The following is a 27,765-nucleotide window of genomic DNA, read 5'->3' on the forward strand; positions in this document are numbered from 1 at the left end:
TGCTGTGTGCCGGGCTGCTGAGCTTTGTGGAAGGGATGGGGCTGCAGGCCCCTTCCACCACAGCCCAACTCCTTATTGATGCAAATAAAAAAGGCAAACCTTGGTTCCACAACCTTGTCCTCAGGAGGGGCCCTGGCTCACCTTCCCCATCTTTCTCTAGCACGTGCATAAACGGCTGACTCAACTCAGGGCGGGACATTACCCTGCGGTAATGCGCACTTGAGGAAATGGCAGCAAACGGGGGTGGGGAGAGAAGTTAGGTCAGACCTACCCAAGGTAATCAATGTAACATAACCAGTTCTCACCAAACCTTAGGTGCTACTTCAGTGGAGGAGAAAGAGGTAGGCAAGTGTTAAGAACAAAAGGCTTAGGTGAGTCCATAATCCTGGGCTTTAGAACAAGACACACTCAGAAGAAGGGCTGGGTGTATTTTCTGACAGAATCTTTTAATATAAAACAAAGATAAAACACATCTGAACCCTGCAATCTGCCAGCATGCCTTGCTTTTTTCCCCCCACAAGACACACGCTAGACCTTAAGACCAAGTCACAGAGTCTTAGGAGCATTTGGTTGGGAGGAATGGAAAATGCAGATTTCAGGGAAGCCTGGGCAAACCCAAGAGCCGAGCTACGTCCCTGAACACTAGAGCAGTCCTTGTCTCTTCAGATCCTCGTACGTCTTCTTATTCACAACGTTCCCACTGGAGTCTTCATATTCTTCCTGAAAGGACAGGGGCACACTATTAGCTGTGCCTCCTGGGAGAAATGTCTGGAAGCAAACCCAGGGCACCTGAGCTACCCTGGCTTGCCTTCATGGCATTGAGCTAGGACAGCGTGTCTCACCCGGGGTCTGGGGATCTGCAAGACCACCGAACCCGACTGCCCTAAGGCTTCCGTCGCGTGTCATAAACTAACGCATCCTAGACATCTAGAACGACACCAGTTCCCATCCTTGGGATACCTGAGAAAACCATCCATTCAAATCACTCTATGCGTTTAAGATGATGACGCCTGGTTGAGAAAGGGTGACCTAAGATACCAGTTCTCAAATGATCCCCAAGAACCTTCAGTTTCTGCCCAGAGGCCACTGGGGAGTTGAAAGGGAGGTCAAGAAGGCTGAGCTTCCTCATATCCAGTGCAGTTCTCCTTTATTTTATTTCATATATTCGAATTCTAAATTACGGTCTAAAGATGGCTTTGGCTGCTAAGAAAAAAAAGGGGGAGGGGATACCGGAAACTAGTGACCTGGAGAAAGGGAATAGCTACCCCACTTCACACATGTCAGTCCTCATCTCTGAACTGTGCTCCTTGGGAGGACTACCTCAAGACCAACAAGGATGCCTCTTCACCCCACAAGAGAGTATCACCTCTCATTTAGATGCTTTCCTCGAAGGAGACCTGACCTACGATACGGATTCACAACTTCTTATCCTATGAGCCCTCACAGCAGGGCCAGACATCGGGCACTCTTGCTTGCCACTTCACACTTTCAGTAGCAGAATACAACCTGTCTTCAGATACACATTTAAAGTCTGACACAGATAAATCAGGTTTACATTATCAAGAGCCAATTTACAGATATTGGCACTTTGGGCCAGTACTCGCTACTACAGGGAACCAGGGAGCACCCTTCACCTCCCTTCCACACGGTGAGGGAGCTGTCACCTGATGCTGTCCCCAACACCATGTTAGCACCCACCTCAGTGTCAGGCTGCCATCTCTCTGATGCCTTCTGCAGTTTCAGCTTGGCCCACACTGTAGGAAGAAAAATGAGCAGCAATCAAGACTGGACCAAATACTCACCAGGCAGACAAGTGTTACAACATCCCTGTCCCCACTAAGATCCCTCTGGACAAGACTTTTGCCTTCCCTGGACCAGAATTTCAGTTCTGGACCACCTACAGATGAAAGCCCCTCTGTGGCAAAACTTACCATCATCTTTGGTTTGCTATAGAAAAAATGTTGGATCAAATATAACCAAAGCCCTCTTACAACAGAGAACTGATACACCCTTCAAGGAAGAAGTTAATGTGGTACAACCTATGAGAATTATGGGAGAAAGTGACCTTATGGTCTTCAAGTTCAATACAGAAGAGAAAGGGAACACTAGGCATGGTCAAGTATGTTTATTTAAAGCCTGGTTTGTAGATACCAGAAGCTTCAGAAGAGGGGAAAAAGGTGAACTATCATGGCCAAAGAATCTGAAGGATAAGATGGCTTAGCAAACACCAGAGTTATGAAAATAGGAATTCTGAGAGTTCAATAACAAATTATCCCAAAGAAGATGAGAAGAAGCAAACATTTCCAGAAACTACCATAGCTTCTGTGAACACACACGTACTCAGGGCAGGACAGGTCCTAAGCCAGAAAAGAAAGCTGTAACTCTGTTAAGATTGTTGCTGGAAGGTGTCTTCTCAGAAGAGAGGTGTACGTGGGACAGCTGGGACAGGTCCGCTGAGGGAGGGGACAAAACAGTACCAGGGGCAGAAAAGGCACAACTGTTTGATTCCTATACGCTTCCACATTTCCCGAGAAGAGCAACTCTAAACTTGACAAGATTAAAAGAAATACCATACAGAACAAGTTGAAGCCTTAGACAGGGGATGAGGTAGACAACATAGGAAAAAGTGCTTAGCTCTACGCCTGGCACAGATACCTCATCCTGTCCTTCCTTCCTAATTGCTTTAAATTAGCTGAAGTCTTCAGGCCCAGATAATAAGCACATCACAAATGAACAGAAAAATTTATCATGTGCTACAAGGACCCAGGGCAGGGTCTTGTCACGTTCTATGTCCAACCCAGGAATCCAACCCAGAATAGCGAATACTGGAGACTGGAAATGCTATGGTGATTTTTCTTTTGATTGTCATTTTTTTTTTTTAAGAAAAGAAAAAAAAATGGATCTAGGAAACTATGGAGCAGTAAGGGGGATATTACTCTTCAGAGACATCGAAAACAATTAGAAAAGCATGGGATCACCAGGGTGGATTCACTAAGAATAAGTGAACAAATGGAAATTCCTGTTTTTGAGGACATAGCCCACTCAATAAAAAGCCAGAGACAGAATATCACAATCTAGCAAAGCAATTGCTCTCGGAGGAAATGTCCACAGAGGTCATTAAACCTTTTAAATTTCTTATGCTATTACTGTGAACACCACGGTGATAACTGAACCTGATGCTGTTAGTTTCTTAGTTAACTAGATTTGTTTTTTTTTAATTTTTTAAAAATGTTTTTTATTTATTTCTGAGAGAAAGAGAGACAGTGTGAGCAGGGGAGGGTCAGAGAGAGAGGGAGACACAGAATCTGAAGCAGGCTCCAGGCTCTGAGCTGTCAGCACAGAGCCCGACGACGGGCTCGAAACCACGAACCATGAGATCATGACCTGAGCCAAAGTCGGACGCCTAACAGACTGGGCCACCCAGGTGCCCCATCTAGTGAATACTGGTCAGTGGTGACCACGCACCTAAATAATGGGCATCTCTGGGGGCAATTTCACAGGGCTTTTTCTTGGCTGTTTTTTCAACTTAAAAAACAAAAATAACTGTAATTTAAATGACAGTGCTGAATACCTCTTTCCTGACTAAAAACTCCAGAAGAAAACTGTTAACAGAAAGATCTAAATCAAAGACCAGCAAGTAGATCCAGTGTAAAAGCTAAACCAATGGTTACTTCTCTCCCATTCCCTTATTAGGGAACACGTTTTCTCAGTGTGTTCTGGAAGGAGCAGCTGTATCTAACAAGTAACTACTTGTGCTGCTAACTACTGTAGACCCAGCTTACTGGACTACAGATGGCACAAGACCCAGCCACATCAACCTATTGTCTCTGCCTGGGTACTAGAAATGGGGACAGTTAGACACTGACTAAGCTGGGCAATGGCAGGCTGAGGAGGGCATCGAAGCAAGGGCTACAGTTGCCTTCCTATGAACTCAGCCAGAAGATACAAGGAAGTGGCGAAGGTGTACGTACAGAGAAAGGCACAGCTGAATAAGCCTATTACTGCAAACAGGGTAGAGAGCGTGGAGTTCATTTTCATCGGCTCTCTTCCTTATATCCAAAAATTCCCAAGATGTCTACTTCAGAATCTTTAAAAAAAAAAAAAGGACAATCCAGGTTTAATTAAAAAAAGATCATACTGCCAACAGGAAATGAGGAAAAATTGCAGAAATTCTACACAACAGAAGTAACCTCAATTCAAACTATTAGTGAGATATCAGAGATAAAGCCTGTCACAATCTTGTGGGAGCTGGTACATATCCAATCATTGATCTGTTACTGAAAGTCTGAAAGGAAGCCAGAGAGGTAATCTGGGATACTCTAAAGGAGGAACAAATGCCTGGGGGAAAAAGGAGAAGGGGAGAAATGATGATAAATTTGTAATAAATCTATGAATGATCAACTGAGGGTGGGGGAAAAAAATGAAAAGACAAAATGATCCTGAGATAGAGATAAAACTATTCACGTTATATACAGAACCTAAAAATATCAAGGGAAGCCATGACAAATGGAAATGATACAACAAATCAAAGAAGTGTCAGTAATAAAAACATGTGAAACTGAGTAAACAGACATTTGAATAAAGAGAAAATTCTGAAAATAATTTGAGCAATGAAAGCATCATGAACCTCCCAACCATATTCTAGAAAAAAACAAATTTTTCTAAAAATCTAGTATCCAAGGGGAGAATTCATGAGACTTCTTTCTGGAATCAACTCAATGATCAATTCTTAATTAAAAATATTTTTTTATTTATTTAATCTCTATACCCAACATGGGGCTCGAACCCATGACCCTGAGATCAAGAGTCACGTGCTCTTCCACCTAAGTCAGCCAGGCGCCCAATGATCAACTCTAAAAGAATCTACTTGGTGAAGGTGATTGGAAGAAGGCAGTTTAGCATAATGGAAAGAGAGTTTGATCCCTGGCTTTTTCCACTTACAAACTATGGGACCTTGAAAAAGTTACTTAACTTTCCTCTTCTGAACATGTGGGTGACCTACTACTTCACTGGTTGTTCTGAAGATTAGTGAGTGTAAAACACTGCCCGCTGACCTGGCATAAAGCAGGCACTCTAAGCAGCAGCTAGCAGTATTAAAAATAAACCCTGAGTGAAAAGATGAAGGTGACTGGATCCCTGTCATGGGACCTGCAGAGGAGCCCGCAGGTGGAGACGACGGGGGTGGGGGCGGTTTGTGCCCCCTCGCTGGGTGCACGCTGCACTGCCGTCAGCCACGGTGGTGAGCACTGGACCTGCGTTGTCTGGTTTAACCTTCAAGACAACTCTGTCAAGTATGTATAGTATTACCACCCACTTTTACAGATAAGGAAACTGAGGCATCGAGAGGTAACCTGCCTGGTGTCCCAGAAGCTAGCAAGCGGTGGAGCCACAATCTGAACACTTACAGGCTGCCTCTCCAGAGTCTTCACTTAACCGCCACGTAAAACCACATTAGAAATGTGGTTCTGAACCAACTTTAGCCTTGAAACAGAACATACCAAAACGTAAAGAACTTGACAGAATCCATCAACCAAGTTCGAGGGTAAAAGATCATGACAAGAGACGACATGAATCTGAAAGCAGAAAAGCCACTTTTTAAAAAACAAGGTGATAATATTGATAAACAGGGGAAGATTAAAGACATAGAATATATCCTGCTGACTGAATCATTGAGAGTAGGAAAAAAACAAAATTTTCAGTGTTACAGGTCATCAAGATATGATTACCTCCTACAAATAATTCAAGCAAACAATATATATTACTAATAGCTAACAAAAATTAGTAATAGAGGGGCGCCTGGGTGGCTTAGTCGGTTAAGCGTCCGACTTTCGCTTGGGTCATGATCTTGAGGTTCGTGGTTTCGAGCCCCGCGTCGGGCTCTGTGCTGACTGCCAGCTCAGAGCCTGGAGCCTGTTTCAGAGTCTGTGACTCCCTCTCTAGCTGACCCTCCCCTGCTCACGCTGTCACTCTCTCTCTCCTAGAAATAAATAAAACATTAAAAAAAATTAAAAAAAAATTAGTAATAGAAATAAACTTAGCTGAAATTTGCAAGTTTAGGAATATTAGAATATCTATCTAAAAGGAATAGATAGAAGTCTACTATTTAATCCATGTAAATGAGAAATCTAACAAAAAACAAAAACAAGATAACCTTTCCAGCAAAGAACTTAAGTACAAACAGATCAATTAATACAATGAAGTATAAAAGGCTTAATATAAATATGCCTATACACTGATGAGTACTGGTGACTAGGGTTAAAAAAAATGATAACTGGAAAACAGTTGGTCTTAAATCAATCACAAAAGAACAGAGAAGCCAGGGCACCTGAGTGGCTCAGTCGGTTAAGCGTCCGACTTCAGCTCAGGTCATGATCTCACGGTTTATGGGTTCAAGCCCCGCACCGGGCTNCTCCCCTGCTCACACTCTCTCTATCCCAAAAAAAAATAAAATATTTAAAAAAAAAAAAAAAAGAACAGAAGCCATCAGATAAAGGGAATTTCAAAAACAATGGGAATAATCAGTAAAGTTAAAATATAATATTGAGTTTATGTGGCTCAAACAACATAAAATACATACAAAATTGGTAGAAATGCAGGAGATAAATTTAATTATAACTAAGAATGTCAACATATCCCTATCAGAATGCGAAAGTACAAGTAATACGAAATTTAAGGATTCTGAACACTGCAGGAAGATAAAACAGCCTATACGAGAGAAGCACTTCTTCTCAGGTGTAGAGAAATCTTTAATGAATCAGACTATACACTTGGACACAAAAATACAATACATTCTAAAGGCAAAAATTCTCTATCCTACTGCATGGGCCAAGAAATACAGGAATAAATACAATGGAGTTAAAAGGTAATCAAGTACAATTAAAAAGTCTAATCAGAAATAACATTTTTAGGGATGCCTGGGTGGCTCAGTCAGTTAAGCATGCAACTTCGGTTCAGGTCACGATGTCACGGTTCGTGGGTTCAAGCCCCATGTTGGGCTCTTTGATGACAGCTAGCTCAGAGCCTGGAGCCTGTTTCAGATTCTGTGTCTCCCTCTCTCTCTGACTCTCCCCTGCTCATGCTGTCTCTCTCTCTCTCAGAAATAAACAAAACATTAAAAAAAAAATAACATCTTTAATAAATAAAATTAAACGTATCATTAATGGATATTCCTAATGGATTCCTAAACAAATGACATCAACTTCTAAATGCCCGTATTAGAAAGAATAAAGAAACGTAAGGCAAAGGTCTTGTCTAAAGACTTAAGAATTAAAAAAATATATATAAGATTACAGAAAGTACTGGCCGGAAAAAGTAAATAAAACAGAAGAGAAATAAAGCACTTGGTTTCCACTTTGTCATAATAAATCAAGGAGTTGTATAGGTTATTAACTGAAGAATATTCTCAGGCCGGTCCCTCTGTATGAAGAAGAAATCTCTACTTAACTATAAACAAGTTTCAAATTGACAAGAAGATGTAGCGTGTAATCCCATCCATTTATGTCACAAATACGGTTTTGATCCCTGAATCTGACAAGTGATTCAAAGGAAAACAAGAAGCACATCTTTTATTTATGAATGTAAATACAAAACTTCTAAACAGAATCCTAATAGGATAAATAATAACGGCTTTAAAAGAATATCTACCACCAGTATGCAATAATCCAGGAATGTGGTTTAATCCAATGCCATAAAAGAAAGAGTGGTAAAAATGCTGTCATCTTTCTCTTGTGAAATGTGGTAATAAAACCATAAGCCAATCTTAAAAAAATCAGTGTGGATGTACAGCATCATTTCCTTTAAAAACACCAACCAGTTAGGGACGCCTGGGTGGCTCAGTCGGCTGAGAGAGCGTCCAACTTTGGCTCATGTCATGATCTCAGGGTTCATGGGGGCTCCCTGCGTCAGGCTCTGCTGTGACAGTGTGGAGCCAGCTTGGGATTCTCCCTCTCTCCTCTCTCTCTGCCCCTTCCCTCTCACTCTTTGTTGTCATCATAATAAGCGAAAACTTAAAAAACAAAACAAAAACACAACAGCCAACAGGTAAGAATGACTTATCACCTACTTCCTTTTTTTATGTTTATTTATTTTTGAGAGAGAGACAGAGCATAAGTGGGGGAGGGGCAGAGAGAGAGGGAGACACAGAATCTAAAGCAGACTCCGGGCTCCGAGATGTCAGCACAGAGCCCGATGTGGGGCTCAAACCCATGACCCATGAGATCATGACCTGAGTAGAAATTGGATGCTTAACTGACTGAGCCAAAATAAGGCACCCCTCACCTACTTCTATTTAACGTAAGACTTGGAGGGAATGCATAGGATACTATCTGTGACAAAAATTAACAAACATGGAACAAAATTAATGAAAGTCTCACTTTGTTTTAGCAGTTCGTATGACCCTAAGCTTAAAATGATGTCAATATCAATCTCACAGTATCAAAAATAATAGATTAATTCAGGCAAACTATGGGACATAAGAAAATACAGAAGGGCACCCGGGGGGCTCAGTCAGTTAAGCATCCGACTTTGGCTCGGGTCATGAACTCAGGGTTCATGAGTTCGAGCCCTGCATCAGGTTTTCTGCCGTCAGCACAGAGCCGCTTCGGATCCTCTTCCCCATCCACTCCATCCTCCCCACTTCTGCTCTCTCTCAAAAATAAACATTTAAAAAGCCACACAAAAAATCAACTGTGACGTACTTACTACTGATGCATAGCTAAAAAATACATCTAAAAATGAGACTGCATTAAAAATTCCAGTTATAATTCTATAAGGCTTTGTTACTATTTTAATTTCATCCCAACAAAGCGAAGGGCAAAAATGAAAAGTAAATTAGAAGCTATTTGATGATCTGCTAATGAAACACATTATAATTCTTATTGGAGACACAGTACAATCATTACCTGTAAATGAATAAGGGAAAACAAGACGGCGAGAAGTCCCCAAAGCTGACTGCACATAAAACACTAAGTGAAAAAGTTCCCAGAATCCACAAGCTAAGGAAAGATCAGGGAGGGTTGTTGCTTTTTTTTTGTCCTACTGAAGTACAATTGTTTAATTGACATACAACATTCTAGGAGTTTCAGGCATACAACACACATTTTTGACAATTATATGTGTCCTTTAATGCTCACTGGGGTAAGTGCAGTCACCACTGTTCAAAGAGCTCTTTAGAAAGTTATTTCTTTCTTTTTTGTTTTTACTATTTTTGAGAGAGAAAGAGAGTGAGCAGGCATGAACAGGGAAGGGGACGAGGGGGGGGACGGATGATCTGAAGTGGGCTCTGCTTTAACAGCAGAGAGCCTGAGGCACGCCTGGGTGGCTCAGACGGTTGAGCACTAGACTTCAGCTCAGGTCATAATCTCATGGTTTGTGGGTTCAAGCGCTGTGTCGGGCTCTGTTGCTGGCTCAGAGCCTGGAACCTGCTTTGGATTCTGTGTCTCCCTCTCTTTCTGCCCTGCTCCCGCTCACACTCTGTTTCTCTCAAAAATAAACATTAAAAAGAAAAAAAAAACAACAACGAAAAAAACAAAACAGCCAAGACCTCAATGTGGGGCTTAAACTCACGAACTGTGAGATCATGATCTGAACCAAAGTCAGATGGATACTTAACCGACTGAGCCACCAGGCACCTCTAGAAGGTCATTTCTAATTTGTCTCTGCAATGGATGTGAACAACTCCAGAGATGCAGCCAAAGGAGTCAACTGGCCAAGCAGCTGAGTGGTGTGACATGATCCTGACGGGGACCACCAGAAGTTTCACAGAGTGGAGGGGGAGTACTCCTTTCTTCATAGCAACGCGAATGGCAGGAAAAGATACCACCGCCGGGCAAAAGAGGGAGCATGAGTAAGGTTAACAACACGTCTCCTGACATGTCTTGCACTCTGTCCTTTCTGCAAAAGTTATTTTGCTACCTTGTTTCTGTGTATCTGCCCTGTCACCTCAGAAATAAACTGAGACCATTTCTATTTTTCTTTCACATCTGCAGTTTCCAACACATTAAAATGAATTCAGAGAAACATACATACCCATTCACTCATACTGTATACAGAGGAGTTCAAAGGCCACAGTCAAAAACGTATTTATTGTATGACTATAGAAACTTCTCCATAGTCACAAGCTGCTGCCGCCCTTGGACCTGGACACACCAGGAACTGGGGCAGGGAATTGGGGCAGGGAAGCGCAGGGCTGGCCTAGGGAACAGTCAATAAGGCATACTCACAGGAGACAGCATCTTCAATCTGTGTCACATTAGCGAAGTGGGCAGTGTTGGGGATGCCCAGACACCTCATGCCGTGAGCATGACGCCACTCCTGGGGAAGAGAGTAGAAGGACAATGTGAAGTGGGAATAACTGAACGCAGAACACAAACTCCATTCTATTCAGAAACCTTCACGTGACCCCGTGTAAAAGACTCCACCTAATGACAGTGCTCCTTTTGCAGTTCACGTGTGTAAACAACTGCCTATGATTGAAAAGAGGAAGTTATTTCAAATTTTTTTTTTTTTTAACGTTTTATTTATTTCTAGGAGAGAGAGAGACAGCGTGAGCAGGGGAGGGTCAGAGAGAGAGGGAGTCACAGACTGAAACAGGCTCCAGGCTCTGAGCTGGCAGTCAGCACAGAGCCCGACACGGGGCTCGAACCCACAAACCGCGAGATCATGACCTAAGCGAAAGTCGGATGCTTAACCGACTAAGCCACCCAGGCGCCCCAAGAGGAAGTTATTTCAAAGCAGCACTGCATTGTTTTCCTCACTGGGCTGGTACATAAAACCAAGATTCTAGATACAGATCAAATAATAGTCCATATAAAACCTGTGTCAAGACCACAGGGAAACACCACAACTCTAAGTAACTAGACACGTCCCATGCACTCCCCACCACCAGTATGAGTAAGCGTTACTGACGGCAGGTGAGTGTCACCTTTGTAAATAAAGAAGGCTGCTCACCAGGGATAAGCAAGGATGTGAAAGAGAGCAGGGAGAAACGATGACAATTTGGGCTCAGGGATGGCAAATGGCACGGGCTTTGCCATGGATGCCAATTCCAACGCATTGGAGGTAATATTGAGAAAGATTCAGAGACTACTCAGGGGCTCAACAGAAAAGCCCAGGGATCAATTAGCAGCATGGATGTCTGAGGGAGGGAGAGAGGAGTTCATATGAATTCTCTATCCTTGGTCTAGCAAATCTTTTCCAGCTGTAAAATTTCCTTCCAAGCCCTAAGAACCACAGGCAGAAACACAACAAGGGTGAATCCACTTACTGGAGTTCTACCCAGATAATGCCTTGTCTCAAAAATTACTTGATAAATATCATTCTCTTAGTTCCTATTTTTCAAAGAAGCAAAAGCCCATTTAAGTCACAAAAAAGGAGGGGGTTGGTTCTTTCTTTGGTCTTGTGTACTAGCAGTGGGTAGAAAAATGACCAAGGAGTCAGAGGATGGCCTAAAGTGTGGCAGAAAGATATGATGAGAGAAGTATAAGAAACAGCAAGGGAAAAAGGAAATGAGGTTCAAACAGCAGTGGCAGAAGGCCTCCAGAAACCATCTTAGCGGTAATTCTAGGCTAGTATGGAGCCAAAGGTCAAATGTCATATGCTGGACTTTAGATCCACTCCTTCATGCTTTCTTTAAGCTCTGGACGCTAATGCTTCTCTCCGGCATCCTCTTTGAGAGTTACATATTTCATACTTCAATTTCCAGGAGAAATGGCTCTGAATTCCTTACAGCAAAGTGCCGCTGGAAGGCCTTGGGACCTCGGTAGGTGTAATTTCCACAAATCTCGCAGTTATAGTTGATGTTTAGACCGTGCAGCTTATACAACCAGTAGGGAATGGGCTAAAAGAGACCAGACAAGAAACAGTATCAGAGGAGTGTCTGCACCTGCTTCCAGAAAGGGCAATGGGAAGGTGGCAGTGCTGGAATATACATACTTTGCCATCCCAGCCAAGGGGCAGGTTTTTGGGGTTGTAAATGATCTCATTCTCTTCATCTTCACTTTCACTCTCACTGATCTGCTCTTCCTCTTCTTCTTCTCGCTCTTCTCCGGTCCTTGCCTGCTTGCGTTGCACATTTTCATGAGTGAGATGTCGCTGTTCCTGTCAGGCCCACAAATGAAGAGGGAAGTCAGAGAAAAGTAGTGCAGAACAAGAAGGGGAATTTCCTAATTTCCTACAACCCTTGCCGATTCCTCATATCCAAGGATATGACTTTCTTGCTTGTACAATAAGGGCAAGTCTTGCCTTCAGATCAGAACTCTTTATCGATAGGCTCTCCCTGATCCTGAAGGAAAAAGTCAAAGGTTTTATGTCACTTGCTTCAGCCACTTATCTGAGGCTACAAACTGTCACAGCACAACAGAAAAAGAAGTCTTTTCTGTATCTAAAAATACTTCCTTACGTAGTCCTTTCTTCTCCTTCCTTATGAAGATGACAACCTTCTAACTCGCCCTGAGTTTCTCCTCATTCCAGTCCGACTTCCATTTTGTTCCCAGATTTGTGTGTTTAAAAACAAAAACAAAAACACTTGGGGCGACTGGGTGGCTCAGTCAGTTAAGCGCTTGACTTTGGTTCAGGTCATGATCTCACCATCTGTGAGTTTGAGCCCCGTGTCAGACTCTCTGCTGTCCATGTGAAGCCTGCTTCAGATCCTCTGATCCCTTTTTTCCCTGCCCCTCCCTTATTCACATTCTCCCTCTCAAAAATCAACAAACACTAAAAAAAAAAAAAAAAACCAAAAAACTAATGGTACACACCCTGCTTAAAAAAACTTTTATTGGCTTTTTACTATTTAAAGAACAAAGTCCAAATTTCCAGCATAACTCTCCAAATTACTCCCTGACCACTCCCTCCCTTATAAGGCACACTCTATGCACACGGACTTTCTCATTAATTCCTAATACCTAGTTTCTCTTCATGATATTTTACCTTCGTCCTTACTGTTTCCCCTTCCTAGAATATTTGTTCTCCCTCTTTCTAATTAGAAACTGCAGTCTCAAAGTGTTGCAGCAAGCATCACATTGTGCTGCGGTTATCGATCTGCCCCAACCACAAAGTGGGCTGTTCAAGGTCAAGAAGCTGTGTCACATTCACTATTGTATCCAAGGATGTAGTACAATGTCTGGAAACCAACAGATATCGATAAATGGGGAGGTAATAGTAAAAATCATACCAGTAATATTGAGAGCAACTTCTGAAAACCATTCTGGCTGGAAGTCTAGAGAGTGGTGCCACCTGCTGGCAGGAAAACCAAAGTGCTCTCAAAGGAGGGAGAAAGTAAAAGTTGTGTGTACACCTTGCTATGGGTACAAATTAGCCTCCCAATCGTCTTCAGAGGACTAGCAACTCAGACTGCTGACCGTACAGGCACAGCCCAAGTTCACTGTGGGGAATATTAGTGTCCCCAGGTTCCAACACCTAGCCACCCTTTTACTGAAAACAGCTGAGAACCAACAGGTGACTCTAGTTTTATAGCTATTACATGCGGGGTCCTCAAACAGAGTCAGGGTGAAAACATCCATGGCAACAAAGACATATAAACAAGCTATTGAGTCAAGCCACCCACTCAAAAGGCCATCTGAGCATCCGTAAAGGGAAAGGCTCTGAGAGCAGTTGAAAATTATACATAGCTGGGGGCACCTGGGTGGCTCGCTCGGTTGGGCGTTTGACTTCGGCTCAGGTCACGATCTCATGGTCCGTGGGTTTGGGCCCCGCGTTGGGCTCTGTGCTGACAGCTCAGAGCCTGGAGCCTGTCTTCGGATTCTGTCCCTCCCTCTCTCTCTGACCCTCCCCTGCTCATGCTGTCTCTACCTCTCTCTCAAAAATAAATAAAACATTAAAAAAAATTAAAAAAAAAAAAAAGAAAATTATACATAGCAGACCTATCCGAAAAGCTGGTTTTCTGTAGGACTCCCAGAGACCCTGACCACCTTCTCTGGATAAGTGCTACCCTTTCGTCTGCCTTCTCTTCTCTGAAAGAGTCATTTCCCTTCTCCTCCTTACTCTCTGAGATAAGCATCCTGGTCCGGTCAGGCCTTTTTCCACTCCCAACCCACCCTTCAGCTCTTTCTTGAAAGAATATTCACAGACAGCTTTGTACCACTAACATTCCAGCCCTAGCAAATTCCTCATAACCTTCTGAATATGTAAGTAATGTCTTTTCATAGTAAGTCCTACCTGAAAAACTGCTGTAAGTAGACTTTCTCCTACTTGCCTTCTGAGTGTTTGTTTCCCGGGTCATCTTCTAGGTGTGTTCTGGAATGCAGGCCAAGAACCTACACCATTCTGGATACTATATTGAGAGGGGAATCTATTCTCTGTTTGGCCTCATGGAAATTGGGCAACCTTGGGAGCATCACCTAACAAATGGCACTCAAGAACAGAACGGGATTTCACTAAAGGGCCAAGTACTCTGAGAGAACCCTATTTTCTGCTGAAGTAAATACCTGCCCTTTCTCTTTTGATCCTAAAAAAAAACCCCAAAAAACCTAAAAATTCACATTTCTCTGACTCCTATACCTTATAGTATTTATGGGTCTCAGCAGAGTCCATTACTTACCCCTAGAATCTCTACATATTCATAGATCTGGGCTTCTAGGAAGGCAATGTCCTTGTTCCTCTCAGTGTCTCTGGAAACAAGAAACAAGCTGCATCACTCAAGGGCTCTTTCACCCAATGCCTTATCCCCTGTATCTGGGAACATTTATTCTAAGGGTGCATTAAAAACTACAAGCATGTGACAAATGTCATGCTGTGAAAGCAAATGGTCTATTCAGCCTAGGACTTGCTGACATAAGTATTAAGGTTCTTTCTTAGAATGCACAGAAGCTTCCTCCATGACCTCATTCTAGAAGGTACAAAACACATCAAGATATTTAAATTTCCACCATCATAATCTATACAGGAAATGTGGTGTAGGAGGCAAGCTCTGGGATGGGCAGACTTAGGCACAAATCCTGATGCTGCTACTCAGTAACTGAGATGGCGGGCACACTCCGTAACTTTTCTGAGTCTTTATCTACAAAAAAAAAAGCAATAACTGCTACTTTTCAGAATTGTTGTTAAGAATTACAGAAACTCGTATTTAAAAAACTTCCTGTATGAGCATGGGTCTCAAGAACAGATCTAACTACAGGAATGAAAATTACAGCATAAGGAATATAGTCAATGGCATTGTAACTGTTAACAGTGCGATAGATAGTAGGTATGCTTGTGATGAGCACGGCACAAAGCAGAGAGCTGTCAGATCACTGGGTTGTACACCTCAAACTAATGTAACAGTGTCAACTCTAAAAGAAAAAGATTCAATTGTCAACAGCAAAAATAAACCTAGAAGAATATTTCTCGAACCTATTTAGCCTCCATCTCTCCCTGAGGTGACAAAAAGCACCTAGAGTAGTTTCAACATTAGAGACTTGAGCTGCTCTCAATCACCAGAGTACAGATTGTCCTTGGTTTACCACAATGACAGGACTGCCATTTGCAGAGAGAAAGGGCACGCTAGATCTCTCTGAATCAATAATGGTGATAAAATAGGCTGCTGTGGGAAAAGTTCGGCATGGGAATAAAATTTTACAACTATCCACCGAGGCGCCACCCCAGCTACTCACCGCTTGGTGCCTTTTGACTTGGGGTTTTTGGCAAACAGGGAGGTGTCAAGTGACTCCAGGGACTTTCCTTTGGTGCTGAAGAGCCTCTGGGCTCGCTCTTCTAGGGTTCTAAGGGGATGGGAGGAGCAAAAGATTTCAGAGTTCTTTTATCATATGGGCCTGCATACTTCTGTAGCGTGCAGTAACAGAGAAGAATGGACTCAGAGTCAGTTATCGTGCAAACACACAGTAAAATGGGACAGATCTGATAGAAAAAGCCGTTTCTTACCCACCGCACTTCAAGCCTAAAGCTAAGAGTGCAGATTTCAATCTGTCCAGACCCAGGGAGGCCAACTCCTACGTAAAAAAAGAGACAAGTTATAATTTTATATAAATAGATTTTGAGAAACAACAAAAGGCTCAAACTTAGGTCTTTGCCCGCTTGTGTGTGGGTGTTCTTGAAGCTGGGGCAAAACCACACATTCCTCGGTCAGAGTCTAGAAGTTAAGTTCAAATTCTCCAAAGGACTGACTCTGTGGTCAATTTCATATGCAATCATATTGGTAGTGAATACCCACATTAAGGTTTAATAGTTAGAATTATTTTGCGGTTTTCAAAGTAGTTGGCTAAGTTTTTGCTTTCTATTGTTATCTTTCCACATTCCTCATAGATGCCTGGTTCCAGGAACTGGTGTCTTACAATACGCTCGTGGCATTAGAGAAGACGACTGAGTAGCTCCTCTGAGGAGCGAACGGGCAAGACCAGTACAGTTGCTAAAGAAAACAGGATGCCTGGTTGGGACAATCGGTTAAGTGTCCAACCTTGATCTTGGCTCAGGTCATGATCTTGCGGTTTGGGAGTTTGAGCCCCGCATTGGGTTCTGTGATGACGGTGCAGAACCTGCTTGGGAATTCTCCCCTTCTCTCTGCCCCTCCCCCATTTGTGCATGCTCTCTCTCAAAATAAATAAATAAACTTAAAAAAAAAAAAAAAAGAAAGAAAACACACCTCCCAGGAGGAGAACGCAGATAGGTCAAGATGGGCTCCAGCATGGGTCAGGGCGCTGCTGGTCTCTTTCTAGCAAGAACAGTAAGATCCATGTTTAGACTAAAGGCAAGGGAGACATCTCTAAATCACCAGGTGGTAGATGGCCCCCTTCTTACACATATGTGACTAAGAATCAAATGCTCGTAAGAGCAGAGACAAAGAAAGATGGTTCATTCTCTCCCTGAGAGTTCAGGAAAACTCAAGTTTATCATCAGGAGTGAAAATACATGCTAGAGACTTCTAGCATATAATCTTCACAGTTTCTGGTCAATAGGAACCACCCAGCGGTAAAGACATAGTTGATGAAAATCCTGGGCTCAGCCAATGGCAAGGAGGCCCTGACAAATCTCATTCCAAAGTACGAATGGAAAGAAAACCTGACATATCTGGCAAAGGATCCCTTGGAGTCACAGGATCCTGATGCCCAAAGGTAGCGGCTCAATGTTAAAGTAAGAGAATTCAATTCCTTCACATGCCCTCCCCCAGCCCCACAGAAGCTCACCGGCCATCCAGGAAAGGTACCATTCTCCCACTTCTTCTCAAACTCATTCTGAATCTTCCCAAAAAGTTCGTTCTGATCTTGGAGGGGCTTCACTCGGTCTGTGTAATCTTGAAGGTACTCAAGCAGCATCTCCAGGTATCTACAGAGGAACAAATACAGAGAAAGCAAACAGCATCTTTATGTTTTAGATATTCTTTTGTGTCTTGTAAAATATGCTCATAATTCCAGTGATACCAGTTTTTAAAAGGAAAACCACTAAATTTTAAAAGGAGCTTGCAATTGACTTTTTCTGTCATCTTGATCCTGACCTTTCTGATCTCATTTCATCCTCACAATACAGTTTCAAAAACTAATTAACTCACACAAAATATTTCAGGTAAAAAGAAAAAGAGAACAAGAGAGGAAGTCAGGAGTACAGATCACTATCCAGGGGCATAAAAACACAAACAAAATTTTCCATCTATACATCAGAGCCAGGCAGCTCGCTTCAGTCACAATGAGAAATTCTCATCTTTTTTTGTTAAACTCCAAAGACACAGATCCCTAAATGAGGCTTCCTTCCATTATGAAACAAATTTAAGGACAACATAGGCGTTAAGACCATAGATGTGCCAACAGATGCATCTTCTAGAGCCAGAGTCTGACAAATGTTTAAACTATGTCATCCAAAATCCACATCCTCCAATAAACCTGGAAGCCACTTGTGCCCTTCTTCCAGGCAATATAGTACAAAACTCTGCCATCAAATCTTTACATGAAATAACCTCCTAATCAAATTCCGTAGAGCCTAGCAGCTGGCAAAGCCCACCTCTTATATTCGGCATTCTTCCTTTCTTTAGGAATGTCAAATAACTGGTCAAAGATGGACAGATACGTGATATAATCCAGCTTCTGAAAGGAGAAATGACAAGAGATTCAATTAGGTGTCTGCACCAAGTCATGCCACGGTCTCCAATAAAGGAGATCAAAACTGAGTGCTAACGAAGTAACAAGGCCTGGCTCATATCAGTCTTTCTCTTGCCCATCGTGTAATTCCTGCACTAGTGGGCTGTTAATTCCACTGCTCTGAGTAGACTACCAGACACGAAATGAATCCTGCAAAATAAAGATCAAATCAACAAACAGTTAGCTAAAGAAACATTTGTCAAATACTAGCTACGTGCGAGGCACTTGAAAACTCACACCCACTGCAGCCTAAACTATGGTCCTGAAGGTGCCATTTGTTCATACACTTATTAAGCATCTCTGGACCAAGTACATGGATACAGAGGAGAATAAAACCTGCCCTCATGGAGCTTAAAGTATAGTCCCTGAACTCCTGGGACATTTCCTCACAATTCTATGAGGAGCTTCATCATACACTTCTTGGTGAACTTTCTGAGATGGTCACATTCAGTCTCAATGCTTGTGATAAAAGACACAACATAACCCTTTACTGGAATGGATTATGTTTTAATATTTTTCATATGCCCAGTATTATAGGCACCCAACACAGAAGCTCAGTATGTGTTTAAGGTTGTTTTTTATGACTGAGAGAGAGTCACTTACATGGGCAAAAGTAGGGCAAAGCAGAGAAAGAGAGAAAGAGAGAATCCCAAGCAAGCTCCACACTCAGTGTGAAGCCCAATGATCTCACGACTTTGAGATCATGACTTCAGCGGAAATCAAGAGTCAGACGCTTAACCAACTGAGACACCCGGGCACCCCTGTGTTTCAATGTATTAAAAAAATATATTTTAAGGCTACCTGGGTGGCTCAGTTGGTTAAGCATCTGACCCTTCATTTTGGCTCAGGTCACGACTTCACAATCATGATCTCATGCTGGGTGTGGAGCCTGTGTAAGAGTCTCGCTCTCCCTCTGCCCCTCCCCAACTCACAAACACATGCCTGCACTCTCCCTCAAAAATACTTTTTTATATTTACAAAAGCAAAACATGCTTATGTAAGTTAATAAGCAACAAAATTCATTAATAAAATAATATGCTTGGGGTGCCTGACTAGCTACTTGGTAGAGCATGCAACTCTTGATCTCAGGGTCATGAGTTCAAGTCCCATGTTGAGTGTAGGGAGTACTTAAATAAAAATAAAATAAAATGCTTGTTGTTTTCACTATAGAAACTTTTCATTTCGAATACTGTTTCATTCCAAGAAAGCATATCACCTCTTTAAGATTTACAGAATGGTTACAAAACACAAGGTAGATAATCTGATTGCTTCCTGTCCAGGAGCCCCAGCATAATGTCCTGACTCACCCCTAGAACCAGAAACGATCCCCTAGGTCCTACCTCCGAGGCCTTCAGGTTAATGTATTTGAGGTAACAGTCATGGAGGTCTAGGTAACGACCATATCCCTCTTCATCTGTGAACTCCACCAAGTCTGAAAGAATCCAAGATATCAGAGGTTCAGACGTTAAAGACCAAGAAAGTTCTTGGACCTGGCTTTTCAAAGGGACTGCTGGTTGTTTCATGACATAGCCCTTCACCCAAATGTCCTCCCTATGCTCATGAAGTGAACAGCCCTCAATATTCCAGGTCAGTGAATCTGAGCTAGGGTAGCACAAAATCAGTATTTTGTCCAAGGCCAATTTAGGATGTCAGTATAGCCCAGAAACCAGCAAAGAGAAAACAGGCAAGAGAACCTGGCTCCAAATTTCTCTGGGGCTCTGAGGGAAAATCTGGGTTCGGTCATTAGCCTGCACTTCTGTTAGTGCTAGAGGCAAAGGGCAAACCCTACTTACTCTGTGCCTCTTCACTTGGATTCTCTCGAGCCTTCAGAAGCTCTTCAAATTCCACTGACATTGGCACACAGATCTGAGGGGAAAGAGAAAAAATCATGTGGCTTTTTCAACAAATAAATGCAATGTCATAGAAATAAGCTGTACAGAAAGTTGAACTTCTGACACTTTAGACTTGATTTTTCATTATAAGCCTACTACTATTCTCCAATTACCTTGCCTTTTTCTTTTTTTATTGTTTGACTAAAAACTGCTAAAGTAACACATGCTCACAAAAACTAAAAATGAAGGGGCGCCTGGGTGGCTCAGTCAGTTAAGCGTCCAGCTTCGCCTCAGGTCATGATCCCACAGTCTGTGAGCTCAAGCCCCGTGTAGGGCTATGTGCTGACAGCTCAGAGCCTAGAGCCTGCTTCTGATTCTGTGTCTCCCTCTCTGTCTGCCTCTCTTCCTCCCTCAAAAAGAAACAAAAAAATTATTTAAAAAAATGCAAACCCCAAATCCCCCTTTATTAGTTCTGTTGAAAATAGGTAAGCAGTGTTAAGAGACCTTTTTTTTTTTCTTTAAACGTTTATGTGTTTTGAAAGAGAGTGAACGAGGGAGGGGAAGAGAAAGAAGACAGAGAATCCCAAGCAGGCTCCACATTCTCAGTGTGGAGTCTAACATAGGGCACAAACTCATGAACCATGAAATCATGACCTGAGCAGATATCAAGAGCTAGACACTTAACCCACTGAGCTACTCAGGCACCCCAAGAAATCTTTTGTTTTGTTTATTCATTTTTAAGAGAGAGACAGGACACGAATGGGGGAGGGGCAAAGAGAAGAAAGGGAGACAGGAAACGTAGCAGGCTCCAGGCTCTGAGTTGTCAGCACAGAGCCCAACTCAGGACTCCAACTCACATACCTCGAGATCATGACCTGAGCTGAAGTCTGCTACCCAGCTGACTGAGCCACCAAGGCGCCCCTCCCAAGAGACCTTTTTTAATAGGTTTCCAAACTTTGCTGAACATTAGGATTACGTGAGGAGTGGTTTAAAAAAATCTTGATGCACCTAATACCAATTAAATCAGAAAGGTAGGGAAGGTAGCAATATTTTTTCAAGATCCCCAGAGGATTCAAATATATCCACCAAAATTTGGAAACCTCTGTTCCACATATTTAAATATATGCATTTGTACAAGCACACACAGGCATGTGCAAGATTATTTTTTTCACATAACTGGACCTTTGTCTTTTCCCCACTTACTGTATCTTGGACATCCTTGTAACATTTTTTATTTTTTTTAAAGTTTTTTATTATTTTTTTTTAATTTCTGAGAAAGAGAGAGACAGAGGAGGGGAGGGTCAGAGAGAGAGGGAGACACAGAAACTGAAGCAGGCCCCATCAGCACAGAGCCCGACGCGGGGCTTGAACCAACGAGCCATGAGATCATGACCTGAGCCGAAGTCAGATGCTTAACCGACTGAGCCACCCAGGCGTCTCCCTCCTAACATTTTTTAAAACTATGTACTCTTTACCACCTTTCTACCAGAGCCAGAATAAGGTTAATACATCAGAAGGGTACTTGCGTCTTCTCTCTTGGTTAGCAAGACTTCACACTCTACACTTAAAAAGGGTGGGAAGACTTATGTTTCTGTGAGAAAGCACGTTCATCTCCTTTCCCTTAACTTCAATGTCTTCTTTCTGGTACTTTCAGTCTCCTTTTTCTACCTGTTCCTTAAAACATGTACATCTTCCTTTTGATCCTCCTGTCTCTCTTTTTTTCTGCCAGTCTTTAAAAAAATTTTTAATGTTTGTTTATTTTTGAGAGACATATACATACACAGAGTGCAAGTGGAGAAGGGGCAGAGAGAGAGAGAGGGAAACACAGAATCCAAAGCTGGATGTCTATGTCAGCATAGAGCCCGATGCAGGGCTTGAACCCACAAACTGTGAGATCATGACCTGAGCTCAAGTCGGACACTTAACTGACTGAGCCACCCAGGTGCCCCTCTGCCAGTCTTTTAAATGTTCTCCAATCCATCCTTCTGCTTCCCCGTGATCCACTTTTGCCCCCCGTGACCAGATTTCCATTCCCACTACTTCAGTGAAGCAGCAATCCTGGCATTTACCCGTCAACAACAGTGATGCCAGTGGCCTCCTTTCTGAAATTCTTCTGCTTAGCTTCAGCGAGACACACTACCTCTGTGATGGAAGAGTTCCCAGGTTCCCTTTCACTGAGGTACCTTATTGACATCAGTATGCCCTCAAGGCACATGGACAAGCCTGCAGTCTACCTTCACACTGCCTCTTTCTCAGAACTCTATGATTCATGGCCTCAACTATCAAATCTAAGATAATTCTCAGATCTAGATCACAAGCTTTTATCTCTTGCCTTTTATTTCTTGCCTCAGTCACCTAACATCTATTACTCATGGGACACTTTTACCTATATATACTATCACCTGAAAAGCTACATACATAAAAATTCATTTTCCACTGCAAATGGGTTACCTTTCTTATGTCCATCGGGGGAACAAACAACTTTCCAGTTACACAGGCATGAAAGCTCAGAGTAATCTGTGACCCATCCCTCTCCACTTCCCCCACAGCCATGGCCTTACTCCCTTTCCCCCCTAGAAATCCTCTGGTCAGCTGCTCAAGACGTTCAATGGCTTCTATATAATGCACATGTAACCCTGACTTCTTATACGATTACAGTACAGTGGGGGACATGTTCACTGTCAAAATATAATCAGATTATAAAATAAGATTGGAAAGGAGGAGTAGACTATGAAAGATATAGAAGAGTTGACCTCTGGGCTAAACCCCTTGACAGTACAATGAATCCTGGAAGTGAGAAAAGCCTCCTTGTCTTAGTCGGATCCCCTAGGTAGTAAATTTTAAGACAGAGTTAGGAGTGCGAGTAGCTTATTGGGGGTAATGCCAATGAAAAGTAAAAACTAGGAGGGGGTGCCTGGGTGGCTGGGCTGGTTACACATCCAACTTCAGCTCGGGTCATGATCTCATGGTTGGTGGGTTCGAGCTCCACATCGGGCTCTACNTGCAAGTAGCTTATTGGGGGTAATGCCAATGAAAAGTAAAAACTAGGAGGGGGTGCCTGGGTGGCTGGGTGGCTGGGCTGGTTACACATCCAACTTCAGCTCAGGTCATGATCTCATGGTTGGTGGGTTCGAGCTCCACATCGGGCTCTACACTAACAATGTAGAGCTTGCTTGGGATTCTCTCTCTCCCCCTCTCTGTTTCTCCTCGACTTGCATTTCTTTCTCGCTCTCTCTCGAAAAATAAAAAAAAAACAAACAACTTGTTTTAAAACTGTTTAAATTTTTTAGTTTTTTACAGTTTATTTTTTTTAGAGAGCAAGAGAGACCAANGAGAGAGAGAGAGAGAGAGAGAGAGAGAGAGAGAGAGAGATTTCCCAGCAGACTCTGCACTGTCAGATCATGACCTGACAATCATGTCATCATGACTGTGAGATCATGAACTGAGCTGAAATCAAGAGTCAGACACTTAACTGACTGAGCCATCCAGGCACCCCCCCACCCCCACCCTCCGCCAAATTCTTAAACAAAACAAAAAACAGGAGAGAGCTTGACTGGGCAGGGAGAGCCTACGCTGATTCAGACAGGATAGTTAGTCTTTAACTTCCCAAAGGGGAGCTATGGACCAATGACTACTCATTATAAGAGTCTCTCACTGGATGGAAAGAGCCAGGCCACAACACCCTCACTGTGCTCAGTCATTGGCCGGGGCTACCCAGGAAGAGTATGGCCTTGGTCTAAAGATGAAGGGGAGACTGAAAGCACTGGAGTTGTAGGATGTCAGCCAAACATCTCCTTGCAGCTAAATGGCAGGTTCTTTTTTTTTTCTTCTTCTTCTTCTTTTTAATGTTTTATTTATTTCTGAGAGAGAGAGAGGCAGCGTGAGCAGGGAAGTGTCAGAGAGAGAGGGGGAGACACAGAATCTGAAGCAGGCTCCAGGCCCTGCGCTAGCTGTCAGCAAAGAGCCCCACACGGGGCTCGAACCCATGAACTGTGAGATCATCACCTGAGCCAAAGACGGATGCTTAACCGATTGAACCACCCAGGCGCCCCTGCAGGTTCTTTTTTGAAGGGTGATCTAAAGGGTGCATCTCCATTCTCCTCACACCTTTCCTTTAGTGCGCTTTTCAGGCAGGTTTGGAAAAAATACTTTCTAAGTACCATACCTCATTTGGGTGTTTCCGATGGAATTCTTTTATTTGCTTGAGTCTGTTATAAAATTCAGCAAACTCATTGGGTCCCGAAATGGCGTTGAGTTCCTCCTTTCGTAACCTGCAATTTCAGGAAAAAGCCAAAGAACATAGTGCACAAAATCAGTCCTCCAATCATGGCTCCTCAGAGACATGAACTTCTGGACTAGCTGTGACGAGCACTTACCCATCCTTATCGTCGTACAAATCCCGCAGGTTCCCACTGACTTCCATATACCTCTGAAAAGCGAACACAGAACCCATCAGAACAAAGTCATCTGGACGGCTATAGGGCTTACTAGTCAGAGGCCAGGGAAACACTGACAGATGTCGTGTTAAAAGCTCCTTTGCTTTCTGGTACCTTTAATAGACAGCACTGGTTCCTGGTCAGTTTTTAAAATGTGTCATGGTGAAGAACGACTATCTAAGTGACATGTTTTGAAGGGTGGAGTGTTCCTGTATTTATATACTACCGATACTTAACTTTCCCTGGAAGAGTCAGACAGCCACATAAGAGAGTCAGTTCTCACCTGGGACCCTCAAAGATAAAAGGGTAACTCAAGAGGATTTTCACTACTTGACTTGAGTACACAGGCTAAATAAAAATCTCACAGCTTATTTTGGGTTCAAACTCAAGATGGTAGAGTTCCCTCTGCAAAACTTTTGGGACCAGATGTGTTTCAGAATTTGGAATTTTTAACTTGGGAAAATGAGTATATATTATGTAACAACTCTACTGGAATCTGGAACACATATTAGTAATCCCACAGCGAAAACTATGCACATTTATGAAGTGGGATAAAGGTCATAATAAGGCTTTTATTTGCTCAGGTCAGGTTTTGCCACCAAGTAATTTAAAAACAAAAACATATCCTCCCACTCTCCCCCCCTCCAAAACACAGAAACTCTTTGTTTTCACAGTATTTTTTTTAAAGTTTATTTATTTGGAGAGGGTGAGGGAGAACCAGAGAGAAAAACCAAAGAGGCTCCAAGCTATCAGTGCAGGGCCCTACCAGGGCTCGATCCCATGAACTGTGAGATCATGACCTGAACCAAAACCATGATCTGGACGCTTAACTGACTGAGCCACCCAGGCACCCCCGTTTTCACAGTATTTTTGATTTGGGAATTTAGATAAGGAACCAGGAGCTAATAATACTAATCATTTCCTGCAAATCAGAATCTCCGATTAGATGTTCTTTTTTTTTTTTTAAATGTATTTATTTACAGAGCAAGAGAATACGATTGGCGGGGGTAGGGAGAGAATACCAAGTGGGCCATGCATTGTCAGTGGTGGAGCCCTATGCAGGGCTTGAACTCGCAAACCAAACTGTGAGATCATGATCTGAGCCCATTGAAGTCAGATGCTCAATCTACCAAGCCACCCAGGCGCCCCACGTCTTTCAATCTTTTCTAAACAGATTTCAAATACATGCAAGAGTAAAGAGCACAGTATACTGAACCTTCATCTACCTAACACTCAGCATCAAGCATCAACACTTTGGTTTTGATTCACTTTCCAAAAGTAAGAAACTGAACGAAGTGAACGTAGTTTGGTAGGTAAAAACACTTCCAAGACTTCAGAACAATATCTTGCTGGAGAAAACACTACTATCGCCCACTCTTTTTTGGGGAGAAGGGATAGTACGTTTTGCGCCTGGGCCACGGACTCCTCCTAACTATTCTTTGCACATCATGGAACACGGGATGCTATGAATAAGATGCCCCCATTCACAGAGGTGTGTAAGGGCAGGTCAGTATCCTCGGGTTTGGTAGCCGCGAGGACATCTCCAGGCAGACAACAACCCACGACCGATCAGTCTGGTTACCTTGGGCCAGCAGGGCTCAGGTTGAGACCCCGCACCCCGCCTCCCCTCTTTCCCAGCTCATCCCGACCCAAAGAGAAGCAGACGACGGAGCACTCACATCCTGCATGGCCCGCGTGCGGTGGTCGGAATTGATCTGGTCCCGGAGCTGAAGAAGAGCAAACGGTAACACAAACGCCGTTAACCGGAATTCTGAAGGTGGAAAGGCCGCCCGAGGGCGGAGCTTTCCCGCCCGGGTCCCAGCGGCGGTAACCGAGGCCTCGGGGGGCGCTGCGCCTCCGGGGGCCGTAATCACGGCCGCAGCTCGGAGACGCAGCCCCGGAGAGGGCAGGAGGCGCGGCGCCGGGAGGGTCTGAGAGCCAAAGAGGCGCGGCGCCGGGAGGGTCTGAGAGTCAAAGAAAGCTCTCCGAGGTTAAACACCGGAATGGGGCCCGGCCTCGACGGAGCCCTTGCCCAGGCCCCACTCACCGTGGACTTCTTAGTCAGCATCTCTTTGGCCATGACGTCCATGAGCCGTTCCTTTTCCTCATGGTACCGCCGCTGCTGCTCTAGAATTGTCTCCATTTTTCGTCCGCCGCGGCCCCTCGATTCACACAGCCGACGCGGCCGGAAACGACTCCTGGCGCTTTGCGCGCCCGCGCCCTACGCTGAGCGTCCGGCGGCACCAAAGTTCCGCGGGTGCCGGAAGTGCCTCTGGGACTCGAAGAAAAGGGAGCGGCGCCAGGAGAGCACGGCCCCTGCCGTCGAGCTGGCTGCAGTGCCCCCTGCTGGCCGGAGGTGTGGCGGAGCGAGGCCCCGCGGTTTGCAGGAGCCTCTAGAGGGCGTCCAGAAATTCAGGAATCCGAGGTTAGGGGGCCGGCTTCCCGGCTTTTAAGAGGCGGGCAGGGGCGTGGTCGACTGAGAAGTAGTTAAAGAACGTGGATGGGAGTTGGGAGCCTGGACCTGAGTCCTTAGCTTTCGGTGTGACCTCTGACAACGTTTTTCCCTTCGGTGGACCTCAGCGTCCTTGTCTGTAATTTTTTTTTTTTTTAAGAAATTCACATATGGAGGACACCTAATTGTCTATAAGCAGGGGGCTGGTTAAATAGAATATGGTGGGTGGCTCAACTGGTTAAGCCTCTGACGCTTGACTTTAGCTCAAGTCCTGATCTTGCTATCCTGGGGTGGAGACCCACCGGTGAACTTCGTGGTGACAGCAGGGAGCCTGCTTGAGATTCTCTCTCTTTCCCTTCCTGCCCCTCCCCCACGCGCACACATGCTTGATCTCTCTCAAAAATAAACATTGAAAAGGTAATTGTCAAAAAAATTGAATTTATAAAAAATAAAATATGGTACATCTAAGCAGTGAAATGCTATACAGCTTCATAAAAAAAGAACGAGGCCAATTTCTAGGTATGGAAATTAGACATATTCCCATATATTCAGACGTTTGTAGCAGCGTTATTTATAATCAACAAAAACTGGTCGCAGCCTCAACATCCATTAACTGGTGAAGAGTCAAGCAAAATGTGGGGCATTATTCAGCAGTAAAGGAATGCTATAATATGAATGAACCATGAAAATATCACATTCAGTAAAAGAAGCCATACACAAAAAATGTCATAGGCTATATCCAGATGAAATGTCCAGATAGGCAAGTCTGTGGAAACTGAGTGGTTGTCGCTGGAGGTGAGGTCTGAGTGACAGCAAACTTGGTGGTGATCGAAATGTTCTCTCTCTTTTTTAATTTTTTAATGTTTTATTTATTTTTGAGAGAGAGAGAGAGAGACAGCATGAGTAGGGGAGGGTCAGAGAGAGAGGGAGAGGGTCAGAGAGGGCCTGAGACACCCAGGCGCCCAGAT

General features: G+C 43.6%; 1 protein-coding gene across 1 annotated transcript; it reads right to left on the reverse strand.

Annotated features, from left to right (window-relative positions):
• Positions 1–427: 427 nt before the first annotated feature.
• SF3A3 (splicing factor 3a subunit 3) lies at positions 428–26,584 on the reverse strand. The gene is made up of 17 exons (XM_077753148.1): positions 26,393–26,584; positions 26,025–26,072; positions 24,286–24,338; positions 24,075–24,180; positions 19,871–19,943; positions 19,418–19,509; positions 17,941–18,023; positions 17,133–17,271; positions 16,592–16,660; positions 15,874–15,941; positions 15,606–15,713; positions 14,555–14,624; positions 11,932–12,096; positions 11,726–11,836; positions 10,221–10,311; positions 1,699–1,754; positions 428–720 (listed from the first exon to the last, which is right to left on the reverse strand). Exons 1-17 carry the CDS (start codon positions 26,486–26,488, stop codon positions 643–645), a joined length of 1,506 nt encoding a protein of 501 aa, XP_077609274.1. The 5' UTR covers positions 26,489–26,584; the 3' UTR covers positions 428–642.
• Between the last annotated feature and the right edge of the window lie 1,181 nt (positions 26,585–27,765).

Source organism: Crocuta crocuta, unplaced genomic scaffold, assembly GCF_008692635.1.
Source record: "Crocuta crocuta isolate KB4526 unplaced genomic scaffold, BGI_CrCroc_1.0 scaffold303, whole genome shotgun sequence".
NCBI classification, from domain to species: domain Eukaryota; kingdom Metazoa; phylum Chordata; class Mammalia; order Carnivora; family Hyaenidae; genus Crocuta; species Crocuta crocuta.